The following is a 14,824-nucleotide window of genomic DNA, read 5'->3' on the forward strand; positions in this document are numbered from 1 at the left end:
GCACTTAAGCCAAGTTCTTGCTTTGAAATCGTTGAGTTTGTTAATAAAAAAATTCTTTAATGTTTGACAAAATATGAAACTGATAATAAAACAAATTCCAAATTAGGGCTTCCAGATGCCCACATTCAATGGAGAATTACGTTATTCAAAATTTGATGGCTCTAGGTACCATTGTTTCATCACAATACGAAAAACAGATATACATACATCTATGCAGATTGTTCATTATTAAATTTCTTTAAATATAACACAGGTCTATAATATCTGGTAGCAACAATTATAAAGTGAAACGGACATTTAAAGTTTTTGATGCAAAATGCAAAAATGAAATTAATAGCCCTTCTGGACTAACGCCCCTCTGGCTTAACGCCCTTTGGGCTAATTAAACTTTTTTTGCATAACAGAATAAAAAAAATTAAATGTTTAATAAAGGAAATAAATATATGTAAATGGGAAGACTAAGTTCAGTGAACCCTCTCTAAGACGGCCATTTATGGTTCAAAATGATTTACGTTTTTGTGTAGCTGGCCATCTTAGAAAAAGCCGCCCAAATGCGATAGTTGTTAGTGCCTCTGACTACCGTACCGAAGGAACCAGGTTCTAATCCCAGAGAAGGCATGGAGGCACTCTAAATATGCGGTGAGCCATCAATCTTTTTAAGAGGGTGGTGATAGGGAAAGAGGGGTGTGAGGCCCTCGGACTCGTCCCCCTGAGGTGCTCTCCTTCAGAACTGGGGCGAAACTGAGCAAAATTGTATTGTCACCTGTATGGTGCTCAAGACTTGCCAACAACAGGTGCAATCTTGCACACCTTGTCACAATTAATTTCGCAAGCTTATTTTCACGTTGCCGTCAGATAATAGAGTTAAATCACAACAACAACATCTTAGAGAGATGAGATTTAATAAAAAAGCTTCATAACTATACTAGTCACGTAAAGAGGTCTTCGTCTTAGGAACACTGTAGATTATAAAAGTTCAGTCAATAACTAAATAATTTTTGAATAAAATATATCTTCAAAATTAAATAATACTTTTTTTAAAGTGCTTATAAGAAATGTCGAAATGTAAAATTAAATATAAAAATCCTTTTCAAAGCAACCAATAAAGATTCCATATCTTTTTTATCTTGTGTGGATATGGCCATCTTGCATAATGATTAAAAACTATTTTTATTTCTGTTCTCAGAACACCCATCATCTTAGAGATATATAGTGTTTCTGAGAGGGGTTCACTGCAATCCTATATTATATTTAAAAAAAAATAAAAAAATTTAAATTAAAATTAAAAAATAAATAAACTATGTTTAAATTTCCTGGATATTTTAAATTTGAAGCTTCTAATGATTGATGTAAAAACAAAGTAGCTTTTTTTAATATTCCCCTGCTGAACTGGCCACCAGTGTCTGAGCAGGCTGTATGAGATTTTCGTAATGTATAATGTGGATATGAGCCAGTTCCTGAGAAAGTACTCCATGAAGGCATCCCTCCCCTTAAGCAGACAGCCCAATCCAATAAATCCAAATCCTCTACTGAAATATTATGTAACTGACTTTTTCCATAACTAACAATTTAAAATCCAAATAACTGATTGTACACTGTATGTGAAAATACAACAGTTTAAGAATAGACAGAAAGAAAACAAGATATAATTTTCACTATAAGAATATCAGATTAACAATGTGAAAGAAAATAATTTGATAATTAATTAAGCAATTTTTATACAGGTAACCTCATGCAGTTATTAATCTTCCTTTTTCTAAACTTTTTAAGACTATATTTGTCATGAAAAATTATCAGTGAACTTTATAAAAAAAAGATTAATCTATTAATGAGCTTCATTAGTTAACTATGCTATGTTTAAAATTCTATTAAGTGCTATAAGTTGCATTAATTTTCTACTCATTTTCAGTTTTTAAATGCTTATATTTCCTTCTTACTTTTTCAACAAACATTTAAGAGTTAATTCAAAGTTATGAAATGTAAAATTTAAAATATTCCTCATTCCTTCTTGTGCTCACAAATATGGATATACAATTCGGATCTGAATATGCATTTACTACTTTCAAAGCCTCATAAACGCATATCTGTGATGTTATTTGCATGCTATGATTTATTTTTTACAATAATATTTTTGATTACGACTTTTTAACTGCAAAGTTTTTAGACCATTTTATTTGTGTTATTACCTGTTGTGTTATTTCACTAATCCTCAGTGGTGCACATGAGCAGATCAGTAACCATCTATTTAAATGCCAATTCCTATTTCTTAGAAGTAAGTCACTATAACATAGAATGGCCATTTATAATTGGATTTCAATAAAAATTTTGCATAATACACAAGCTATTTATTTTGTTGGAATATTTACCTACTTTTCAATTTTAATGTTACCAGCTCCATTTCAACTACACTCATCTGATTTTAAATGGACACAAACTCATGGCTATCAGTTTACACAGCCCTTTTAAATTTAATCTTTGTCTCACCAGTAGTGGCAGACACTGACATTCTAATTATTGTAATAACTATTACAGTTAGCTGAAGTAGTCACTCGTTGATTGTGCTTAGCTAATTAAATCATATCATATACGCAACATCAGAAAGTACCATAATCCTTGACTTATTGGGAACTTATCTCTAGATAATTGATCCATTCATATGAAATTGTTCCCAAAGCTTGAAATTACAGCATGGGCAATGCCAAAGAAAACAGCTATGCTTTTAATAAATTTAACCAGAATTGTTTTTCCACAGTTTTCTGTCAGTAGTTAAAACACCCCTAAAATGCTTTACAAAGAAATTGTCTATAATACTGCATAATTTGCATATTTTTAGAGAGTAAATTCCAGGCTAGAATGAAATATCTTTGCATATTCCATTCTATAACCATAGTTATTTTATCCAGTGATTCTGAAGCACACATTCTTGAAATTCAAAATTTTTATCACATCCTTAACTTTTGGAAAGCAGAGTTAGAGAAAGAAACAGAGGTATGATATATGTTCTGGTACATTTAATAGATTTTACAATGCCAATATAACTCATGAGAATAAAGCTGCTTCCCGTCACCTACTAATTAGTAATGAAGTACTTTGCTTGAAATGTTGATCTATTTTCTGTTATTGCATTGCTTTGCAAAATTTACTGCTCTTTTAATAAATATTTTAAAAACTATGACAGAATTTTAAATTACTTAATTAAAGGTGAAAAACAAAGCAATAAATATATAAAGATTTATTACCTTAGAATAAATAAATAATATTAAAAGATTTAAACAGCCATACTATGAGTATTAAAAAATATTTTTTTAGAATTAAATATTATACAGCAGAAATAAAAAAATCTTTTATAAATTACTGACCACAAATATTGAAACTTAATAAGCCATTTAATGGGAATCCACTTTCCAGTCACAAGAATTAATACTATAGCTGTAGATACTTCACGGTATTCAGAACTAAAAAATATCACAAGCACAGCTATAACCTGAAAGAAACATAAAACCATTCAAGACATCTGATAACTTGAAATATTCATCTACAAAATATCGTCAAAAGTTTTAGATACAGAATCTTACTTTGCATATCTTAATGCAAAACATGCTTTACAATTTTTAAAAAAGCAACATTTAAAACTTGCCAACAAATTTTACAATATTACTTATAATAAAACATGATAATTGATGTAAGAGTTTCAATATTACATATACATTTTGAAAAAAAAAAGTTGTAGAAATTTTGTGGCAAAACTGAACAAAAAGATCAAGAGACAGGCCACTGGAAGTAATTCGATTAAAGTAAAGCTAAGACACAATAACATGCCGAATAAATACTAATTCAGAAGTCAAACAACAAAAATCAGCATTAAATTTTCACAAGACTAGCTTTGATGGTTTTACCAAACCACCATCCTCAACTGCAAATGAACAAGATAGGAAATACCATATTTGACGACATATAAGACGCACTTTTTTTCCTAAATTTGGTCTCAAAAAAGTTACCTGCGTTTTATACGTGAAGGACACAGATTAACTTTCAATACTGAATGCTATTTTCAGCCCGGATAAAGGTCTAGACACACCTAACTTTTTCTACATCTACATGTGTGTGGCCTTCTAAATAAGGGTGCGTCTTATATGTCAGTGCATCTTATATGCCGTCAAATATGGTAATGATTAGATAAGATAAGAAAGCCTGGACAAGAATAAGCAAGTGGTGCCATCTGTTGGTGAAACCAGAACTAAAACATAATTTCTTTAAAGGCCAAAGGCAAAGATGGATTGGAATTAGGATCGTTAACTAGAACAGAAAGATTTTTTTGAATGTGAAATACCTGCAGAAAATCCAATTCTCCAATGGAAGATGTTTTTTGAATAATTTTGGCAGCAGAAAAATTGAAAGTGTGATTTTCGGACCAGCAATGTTGAGCAACAGAAGACTTCTGTGTTTCCTTTTTTCTAACATATGCCTCGTATTCCTTGACGCGAAATTTTAAGGCTCTCTTAGTTTGGCCAATATAAATTAAACCACACTGGCAAGGAATCCCATAAATACCCCAGGAATACAAATCCGGAATGGGGTCCTTGAGTATGGAACTCGGAATTTTATTGATGGGAGAATAAACAACCCAAAAGTTAAATTTCTGCAAAATATGTGCAACTTTATAGCTAATTGATGGAAAGAAGGGAATGACAACAGAATTTTTATAATCTCCTAAAACAAGAGTGCGCCTTTTAGTGTGTTGAGATGAGAATTTTTTAACTGCTTGATTAATAATGTTGGGTGAAAAGCCCCTGTCAATAGCTATTGCTTTTAAATAATTTAGTTCTTCATCAAGAGATAGTTTGGAGAAGCAAACTTGAAGAGCACGGAAAACACGGGAATAAAATGAAGCTAACTTTTGTTTAGTCAGATGACATGATTTAAAGTGTAGTGGAAGGCAAACCGATGATGGTTTACGGTAAACCGTAGTACTGAAGTTGGATGTGTGTTGTGTGACCAGAATGTCGAAGTCTGGTTTCTAGACATCTTAATGCACCCTCCACTGGAACATTGGTGAATAATGATTTTACATCAAAAGAAACCATGAGTAAATTTCTAGGAGAAATGTTTTTAACCTTTTTTACAAACTCTATTGAATTTTTTATGGTGTAAATGTTATTGTCTAATAGAGTTGAAAATCTAGAAACTAAATATTTAGCTAAGGGATACGAGGCAGTACCTAAATTTGATACAATAGGGCGGAAAGGAATACCACTTTTATGAATTTTGGGAAGAGCATATAATCTGGCACAATTCGCAACAGATGGGATAAGCGAATGTTTTAAGTTGCTTGAAATGATTTGTGAAGATTTGATCGCAGTTTTTATTTTTGACAAGTCCGAAGGTGAAGGATCTTTAGAGATCTGATTATATGGTCCTTCGTTTAGAGTTTAGTGACACCATCGAGGTATGTGTTCTTATCCATGACGACTATCTGGCCACCTTTGTTGGCCTTTGAAATGATAATATCAGGGTTAGAATGAATTTTGCACACTGTAGCTCTTTCTCTCGCAGTTAGATTTGGTTTCAAAGGTTTATTATTGAATTTCACATTATGAGCGATAAGATGCCTAATCATTTCTTTCTGTGAATCTGAAACTTTACTGAACTTGAAAGCTTTTTTGATAGGAGCCAAAATCTTTGGGATCGAGGGTTTACAGGTTTATGAGAAGTTAAAATTATATTTTAGAATTCTCTCTTGTTCTTCTGAAAGACTAACGTTAGAAATATTAACTATTGGCTTGATGTTACTTGATCATCTTTATTACCTTCAAACAGGGTAAAAGTATCGTCTACATAGTGGAACCATGCCGTTGAGGACTACGTAGCGGAACCATGCCGTTGTTCAGTTGCAGTTGAGGATGGTGGTTCGGTAAAACCATCGAAACTAGTCCTGTGAAAATTGTGAAAATATAACGCTGATTTTTGTTGTTTGACTTCTGAATTAGTAAAGTAAAGCTGTTGTCGATTCACCAACTAAATTTATTACAAATAGTCCTATTATTTTAATACTCTTAATATCCTTTCAGCATTAAAAAAATAAATAAAAAATTAATTAAAAAATTGCCAATAATGCCATATCTGTCTGTCTGGACATTAATTACAAGAGACAGAAAAAATAATTCAGATAAATGCATCTCATCATCTGCAATGACATAATAGAGAATGATATGTAATATAACCTGAAATTAGCATCACGAATTTGAAAACCCAATATATATATATATATATATATATATATAGGGTTTTTAAATTCAATATATATATATATATATATGTATATAATCAAAATAATAATAAACATACAACCAATAAAGTAGTACATTGTTACAAAAATATATTAAAGCACACCCACACTTTTCAACAAAAAGTCAAAGCAGCTAAGTATAAACAAATCTTCACATAAAAATGGCCTTAAAATTACAGAAAACCTTCAAACCTGCACAAAATCATGCAGATATAGTATTGCTTTTGAGTCTCTCATATATCTGAACATCCATACTAAAATATACATCAACCTTACATAAAATTGCAAAAAGTAAAGCAAAGATCAGTCACTTGAATTATGGCTGAAAAAGCAGATGGATAATCTTCAAAAGTTGCAAATTCTTGCAATTTCAATATAGAGTACTTTCTGATTCTTATTAACAAAATAATTTATATGCAAATTTATCTCTAAATTCCAGTTAGAATGATATCAACAAGATGCACATAACTAAAGAGGTTAGAATAGTTTGACTCATTCTACAAATATTACTGATATCACTGTAAGTCTGAGTTAAATACATTGCTTCATCAGAAAGGAATGCAAACAGCAGAATCTTATTTATTGCATGTATACAGTATAATGGGGGGGAGGGAACATGATTAAATTTGCAGATGGTTTGGAGATACACAGCATGCAGAATCTATAGAGATGCCCCCTCTGGCAGCAACAGATGTGATTCGGCTGAGAATCTAGTCAAACTGAGCTTCGGTGACAGATATGAGTACTTAATTCTTTGCAGTTTTAACTCTATGCTAGAGTTCATCAATCATGGTGGCTGCTAAGTTGTGGCATGACAGTCTCTCGGCAACCCATGAACAGATGTTCTCAATTGTTGAAAGATTTGGAGAACATGCTGGTCAGGCAAACAGTTGAACACTGTTTTGAGGGAGGTCAGGACAGTATGGCCAACATGCAGTTACATGGCAACATGCATTATATTATTGAAAGATGATATCACTCAGGCCTAGAAGATAGGGCACAAGCATTAATATGCCAGAATCATAAAGGCAGCTGTCCACATTATTGGCTACGAGAATAAGAGGCATCCACAATACCGACTATGAGAACAAGATGTCCACATTACTGGTTATAAGAATAAAAGTTGATGACACCCCCATATTAGCATGCTAATTGCTGGGCCCATATGATAATGACTGCAAGCTGGTAATATTTGTTCTCCTTGGTGAATTCACACCATATTCCATTATGATGCTGTACATAAAACCATGACTTGTCTGCAAAGACAACATGTTGCCACTTCTGTGTCTAGTGTTGTCCTTTGTCCCATCACTGTAGGTACGTGTATGTCTGCTGCAATGTAAAGAAATGCCACAACAATGGTTGCTACACTGTGTTACAAGCATTGTAACACAGTCTATGTGGAACACATCTGACAGATAAGCAAGTTCCTGACTCAAGGTATGTGATGTGGATGTAGGATCACTCAAGGTTGAGAAGACAACATATCTGTTCTCTCGGGCATTAATGGCCCAGGACTACTGAGATACTGTTTGGTATTTATATGGACCCATTGATTCTATATTTATATGACAGTCATGGGATCCTGACTAACAGGAGCAGCAATATTGCTGAATGATAAATCACAGTAATGAAAGGTACAAATAAAATTCTACCACCATGCTGGTAGAAATTTCTCTTTCTTCCATGAGGCATAACATGACCTTTACACAAACAACCAATGTTCAAATGTGATTTCCAAATGAGAAACCTGCTGAGCAAACTTCCCATTTATTGACAAAGCAAATGGCCTGCTTTATGCATATGTATAAAATACTGATCATGTGCATAACCTAGTATGTAGTACCTTTCATGCAAATTTGCCATTTGTTGCATGCTGCCTTCATCCTTCATTGTGATGCAATTTTAACAGTCAGCAGTGTGGATAAGTTCTTAAAAGATTGCTATTATTTTTTAAAAGAAAAATAATACATTATTAATAAACTAAGGATTTATATACAGCACTTAAGCAAATAACAAACATACTTGCATAGAATACTGTATTATTTTAAAGGTCCTGATATTTTCCACTGGACCAAACCTGTAGCAAACAAGGAAACTTAAAAATGCAACAACAAAACAGTACACCATAATAATGTCTTTGTAATTTGAAACAATGTTATTAAGATCTCGCCACAGAACTTGCAAAATGTAGAGAACAAATGACCATCCAAAGGCTAGTACAAGGTAGGATGCACTTTTCTGAAAATACAAAATATTTTAGTAAAAGTAAATAAAAATAATAGTCTTAATCTAAAAATACTACTATAAAATCTACAGAAAGCTACAACAGAAAATGTTCCTTTGCATATCAGGTTTAAAATAATAAAGCGGCCAATTTTTAAAATAAAGCTTCTTAAGTCTTCTCACAAGGGCTTATACATACATGTATAAAGTTTTCTCCCATAGGCTCAATTCAATATAATATATTCCTAAATTTAATATAATATATGCAATTTTTAAATTAAAAAAAATGAACACTTTTTGTTTTCCACCTTTGAACATTCTATATACATAGTATAAAATATTACTGTGATTATCTGAATATGGGATATAGAATAAACCTGAATTTTTGATAAAATTATTATTGTTATTATGTCCCTTATTTACAATATTGTAAATTATATTTTAAAATGTATCTCCATTTCCGTAAATCCATGCATTTTTCATTCTTTACATAATAAGACCTCACAGATTTTTTTTTTTTTTTAATTGTATAAGCCTAGACAGTTCTCTGTTAAATGATATGGTAATTACGTACTATCCTGTTGACATTATACTGTCGTCAAGCAGTGTGATTTAATGCCAAATATGGGTAAGTGTGACATAGCAACACACTTATAATTTCTGTGCTTTTGTTTGATGAACTGAGATAGATTCTCAGTAAGTCATGTTTTGTTATATGTAATAGATGGTATGTTTGTTAAATGAAACTACTTGCTCTGATAGAAGCAATCCAATAAGCAATAGTATCAAAAATTAATTTACAATTGAAATTAAAAGTCAATTTCTTTGATGATACAGAATTACTGTAAAGTTATAAATTTATTGTTCACTGCTGTATGTTTTCCTTGCATTTTGTAAAAAATGATTAAAACTTCTGTCCAACCTTTTATAAACAGAAGCTGTGTTTTATTTTCAAAATTTTGGGATCCTATCATCAAACAAATGTGTATTAATGAATGTCATATCATCAAGAAACACTAATAGATTGGAAAAATTACCTGCAGGAAATTCATACTCAAAATATTCTAAAGAGAGTCTCCTAAAATTGGAATGCCTAACAAAACAGTAGAAATTGATAAAAGCCTTTTTACGAAGTGAATCGAATACTGATTGTTTATTATATACAGAAGCATCAGTTTCTTGAGAATTCTGCAGAACCGACTGGCATAACTGTGTGGGGATCTCAGCCCACTTTCATGCTTCAATGATAACCAACGCTCGTGGTTGACAGGATAATACATAAATACACAAAATATTAATAAAATTAGGTATAAAATCTGATTTATTCCAAATAAATACTGAATTAATTTTTTTGTCTGCTTTAATGAAAGTAGTTACACTGCTGCTTTAACCTATAACCTCCTCGGTTCCCTTGTATCACATGTGATACAAAAGTTTCATAATTTTTTGTGAAGGCTGAGCTGCAAAAACAAATTTGGGACCGGTTGTATCTTATAAGATACAAAGTGAAATACCTCATATATTTTCCTCGTTTAGTCAACAGATGGCAGTACTTGTCCATGATAGCGATTTCTAGTAGCATCTCTGAATCAAAACAAAATGTCTGCACGTCGTCGAAGTAAGTATTTTTTTCTTATTTATATACAAATATTAAACTATTTTTAAAATATGCTTTCTCTTTGTATATGTATGTTTTACTAGTTAACTGCAAAAAAAGAAATTTTTACTGATATATTAAAGCATAATGACTTGTGAAATTTGTTTGTATCACTTGTGATACAATGGGACCCAATCACTTATGAACACACTTTTTAAGTCAATTTTAACAAGACATATGTCTACTTTGTCTGTCTGTCTGTTTTAATTTTTAGTTATATTTTGGGGGGATTTGAAGATTGATAGAAGTATTTTTTGAATTCAAATCTTTAGTTGAGGTGTTTGCATTCCATTTTACCCATTTTTTCCTGATAATTGTTTATTTAATAAGTATTTTTTTTCAGTGAAATATTTGACACCAGATGAAATTTTAGAGCTGATGAATCGCGATGATTCTGATTTGAGTTCACTGTCAGATGAAGATGATTATCAAAGAGATAATGGATGTGAGGTGAATGATGTTGATGAAGATCAGGATGTAACTTTTGACTTTTCTGCTCCAAATCAATGGGAATACATACAGATAAGTTCAATCCAGTTTCATTTGATTTTCAGGAGAAATACTATGACAGAATTAGAGGAACCGAAGAAGAACATTCTGGACTATTTTGCGTTTAGACTCAGTATTGCAAATACACTCATCCACGGCTTACTGAAGAAGCCATCTCCCACTCCTTCCCTAGCCGAAGATGAAAATGATGACCCCCCTCCAAAACGCAGAGTTACAACTTGCATTCCACATCAAGCAGCTCGTAACAATGAAGCTAGGCACATGCCTGAAATGGCTGGGGATAGAACTCATTGAAGTAGGTGCAGGAATGAGAACTGCTCGGCCTTAAAAAATGTACAATGTACAGACTGCAAGGTTTTTCTATGCTTTACAACTAGTAGAAATTGTTTCAAGGCATTTCACGAATATAAATAATAATAATATGTACCTACAACTCCAATAAAACTTAATTTTCGTGTTGAATTTATGAATTGTATGTATTGTGTGATTAAAGACTAAGATTAAATTAATTACTTCAATCTTGCTTAATACTTAAGAAAATTCTGATTGTAGTGACTTGTTCCTGATGTATCACATGTGATACATCCCCCCTAGCTTTCATTAACTAAAAAAAAAAATTTTATTGCACTTTTCTACATCAAAGTGATCGAAACAACTATTTAAATACCTCTTACAAAATATCAAGCTTTTATTTTTGTCTCGGGTCTGAGGAGGTTAAAAAAAAAAAAAAAAAACAATAATAATGAAAGCCAAAGCAAAAATAATTTTACCATCAATCTTAACGGAAAACTGTCTTAAATTTATAATATGCAACAGATGGTATGTTTGTTAAATGAAACTACTTGCTCTGATAAAAGCAATCCAATAAGCAATAGTATCAAAAATTAATTTACAATTGAAATTCAAAAAAGAGTGAATTGAAAAGTCAATTTTCTTTGATGATACAGAATTACTGTAAATAGTGATATTATATATGTGATTTTCTTTTGATTACATAATTTTTATACTTTTCAGATGTCATTTATGATTACAAAATGCATGACAATTTCAAATGATACAGTCACTGTAAAATAGTGTGCAATCATCAATATTCTATCACAGTTTCCCAGATTTTGATTTTACAGAATTAGTTTAAAACATTTGGAAGTCTTTCAGTTGAATTTTGATACAATTTTCTCAGAGTCAGAAACCTGAAATTCTGATTTTCTTAGTTTCTAAACATTTACAATGTGCAGCATTAGAATCGTTATATCTAATAATGATCATATTAGGTCTATTAATAGTGATTAGATGTTCAAATTTTCTAAACTAAACCTTATCAAGGTTTCTATAACATCAGCTTTTAATTCTTATTAAAATTCTTTTAATTCAAATTTTGGGCCACTTATTTTCTTTTTAATGTTGAACAAAAATCAGACTTTAGGTGTTAGTATTATCATCAATTTCAAACTATACCTTCACACCAAAAACAGGCTAACAGTGCCAAATATGAAAGCCATAGTTATTCACCATAGATAAATTACCAGAGGCACACTGCTAAAAAAAAGGGGGGGGACAGAACTATATCTCCTGTTCTACTGGGACGATTGACAAAATTCAAACTGTGTTTTTCATGTCTCAAAAGTGCGCTATAGGATATATATTAGATTTATATATAGCACTATTCTAACATAGGTATTCTGACACAAAATCGGACGTTTTCTGAAATAACATACCAATTTTTTTCCACATTTCAATTCTACAACTCAAATTATGCCAGAATACCAAGTTTTGTAAAAATCGTACGGGTAGTTTTTAGCTCCTCAATGTTAATTCAATTTGGCAAATATTTATTAATATCTCTTTTTTTTATTAAACTTTTTTGATTTTTACTTTCACATTTTGAAATTTAGGTTCATTCCAAATAAAATTTACCAATTTTTTGTGTTTTATTTTTTAAATTTCTATTTTTAAATAATTTTTATAAATTTTTCGAAAAAAATTTTGAATTATAACCTATAAAATTTTTACCATCACCTTAAAGTAGGTGTATTTCTAAGCATACCTGCAAAAAATTAGACTTTTTTATTCAAAATTTTCTAAGATATACACGAATTTACATATTTTCGCGTTTTGAAATTTGGCACCCTTTTTTTTTTGAGAGATAATAACGCCAATGTGGTTTATGGATTTTTGTTACACTGAATTGCCACAGCTATTTTTAACCTTAAATTTCAAATAAAATTTTACGGAGAATTAATTATATGAAATTTTTTCCCTCAATGATTGGTAATAAATAGTTATTAATACTATATGAAAAGCTATTTTTTAAAAATTATAGATATTATTCAAATTTTTAACTATTTTTTTTAAATTTCTCTCTTTTTTCCTTTTTTTAAAAAAATAAGAGTAAATTTTTACCTTCGGCCTTTTATCGTCTGCTACTTTACTTTAACTTCTTTTAAATCGAATTGTCTAAAACTGGGAATTTTCGTTTGATGTTTATTTGAATTTTATGACATTAACTGCATAATTTATTTCTAAACAAACTGTTGCTTATGAAGTGGCTGAAAGAGCGGCTGATACTATCATCTACATTTTTAAAGCACAGTATATTTTTATAGAAACATAAAATTTAGAATAATCATTTTTATAAAAGTCAAATTATGATATAAACATACAACCCTCTACAGACTGAATAAAAAACCAACTCATTTTTTATCCTAAAATGTATTTTTGTGCCTAGCGTATTTTCATTATATCCTTAAAATTCTAATTTAGAATGTAATTGTCAAGAACTGAATCCTAATCATCAGTAATATAATAAGTAATTATTATGGTTATTAACAAATCCTCCTTATAAAGTAATTGCAAATATTTCAAAAAACATTCTGTCTGAATGCAAATATTTTAAATTTTATATTAATCAAGATTGCCCACGATATTATTTATTTACACTTCAGTTCTTACCGTCAGCTCTAGTAGAAGTTACAAATCAATTATATTTAATTAAGGAATGACAATCTAAGTTTAGAAACAGCGTACCATAACAGCAATTTAATTATTGGCACCGTATCTTTCATGTTACTCTCGATTGGCAAGCTACATGAATTTTAATGAGTATTTGGGTTTTGCTAGTAACTTCACTTGGAAATCTTGCTTAAACTAGGTTAGTTGGTTATTTGAACATAGAAAGAACACGGGAGCTATTTGATTAAGATGCTTTCATAGAGAACCTTTGTAAAGAGAACCTAGAAAACTACGAAAACCAACCATGCAGCCTGGGTTAGAATTCGCAACAAACAATTAGTATTTAACAATCTTCAAATGTTAGGCAACTGGTGAGGCTCCAATTAAATCTCCAGTTTAATATTTTATTTGTAAATATTTAAAATATTGTTGTATTCTTAGACACAAAAAGCAGAATTTAGGTTTTGTTAACTCGTTAGTAAACTACCAAGCCGTAGTGCAAATGAATATTCATTTTCTTTTGCAATAATTGTATTCACTTAATATTCAAGGAACATTCTCAGAAGATTAAAGAAGTGTTTAAATCCAGTGATATTAGGTTTGTCTTACAAGCTCAGGATCAAAACGATTCTGCAATTGCCCGAGTAGTTGACTTGTGAATTAAGCAGATGACTTTTAATCTTACGTTTTCAGTCAGAAAATGTATTCCAAATGTTTCGTATTGCATGGCAATGTATATTTTCATTATTCAATAACCAGTCAGAGAACCGCTTGTGTTCCAAAAATAAGTTATGTGTACTCAATAGTCCTGCATGTTCTTCAAATTTGTCTTTTTGTGATTTTTTTTTTTTTTTCTTTCCCCAAAACTAAAGTTGCCTCTCAAAGGAAAGTTTTTTGACATTCAAGAGACAAAAGAAGTATGACATCTACTTTTAGAGGCATGTCAAAAACAGATCTCTACAAGTCCATTACATGTTGTGCAGTCAGATAAAAAGTTGCATCAGCGTAAATTCTATAATCTATTTTTATTACACTCTGATTACTTTATTAACATACTGTGAATATGTATTAAATCTTTTACTTCAGCTTAAGTAATTCGGAATTTTTGACAGAATTGTTGTCGGAACTAGGACCTAGAAGATAAGTCAAAGTGAATATTTCAATAACCCAATAAATTCATGGTCGAAGTTTCAATA

General features: G+C 30.8%; 1 protein-coding gene across 2 annotated transcripts in view; it reads right to left on the reverse strand.

The window, feature by feature from the left end:
* The window catches only part of LOC118199227 (nuclear envelope integral membrane protein-like), a 94,508-nt gene that overhangs the window by 22,324 nt on the left and 57,360 nt on the right, over positions 1-14,824 (reverse strand). For both annotated transcript variants that reach the window (XM_035371028.2, XM_035371029.2), the window contains 2 exons: positions 8,312-8,527; positions 3,360-3,484 (listed from right to left, as the gene is read on the reverse strand). In XM_035371028.2, coding sequence (XP_035226919.1) covers positions 3,360-3,484; positions 8,312-8,527 — 341 coding nt within the window. The remainder of the gene's footprint in view (positions 1-3,359; positions 3,485-8,311; positions 8,528-14,824) is intronic.

The sequence above is a fragment of the Stegodyphus dumicola genome, chromosome 6, assembly GCF_044657685.1.
Source record: "Stegodyphus dumicola isolate Sdum_Otavi_A_Nest chromosome 6, ASM4465768v1".
NCBI lineage: Eukaryota > Metazoa > Arthropoda > Arachnida > Araneae > Eresidae > Stegodyphus > Stegodyphus dumicola.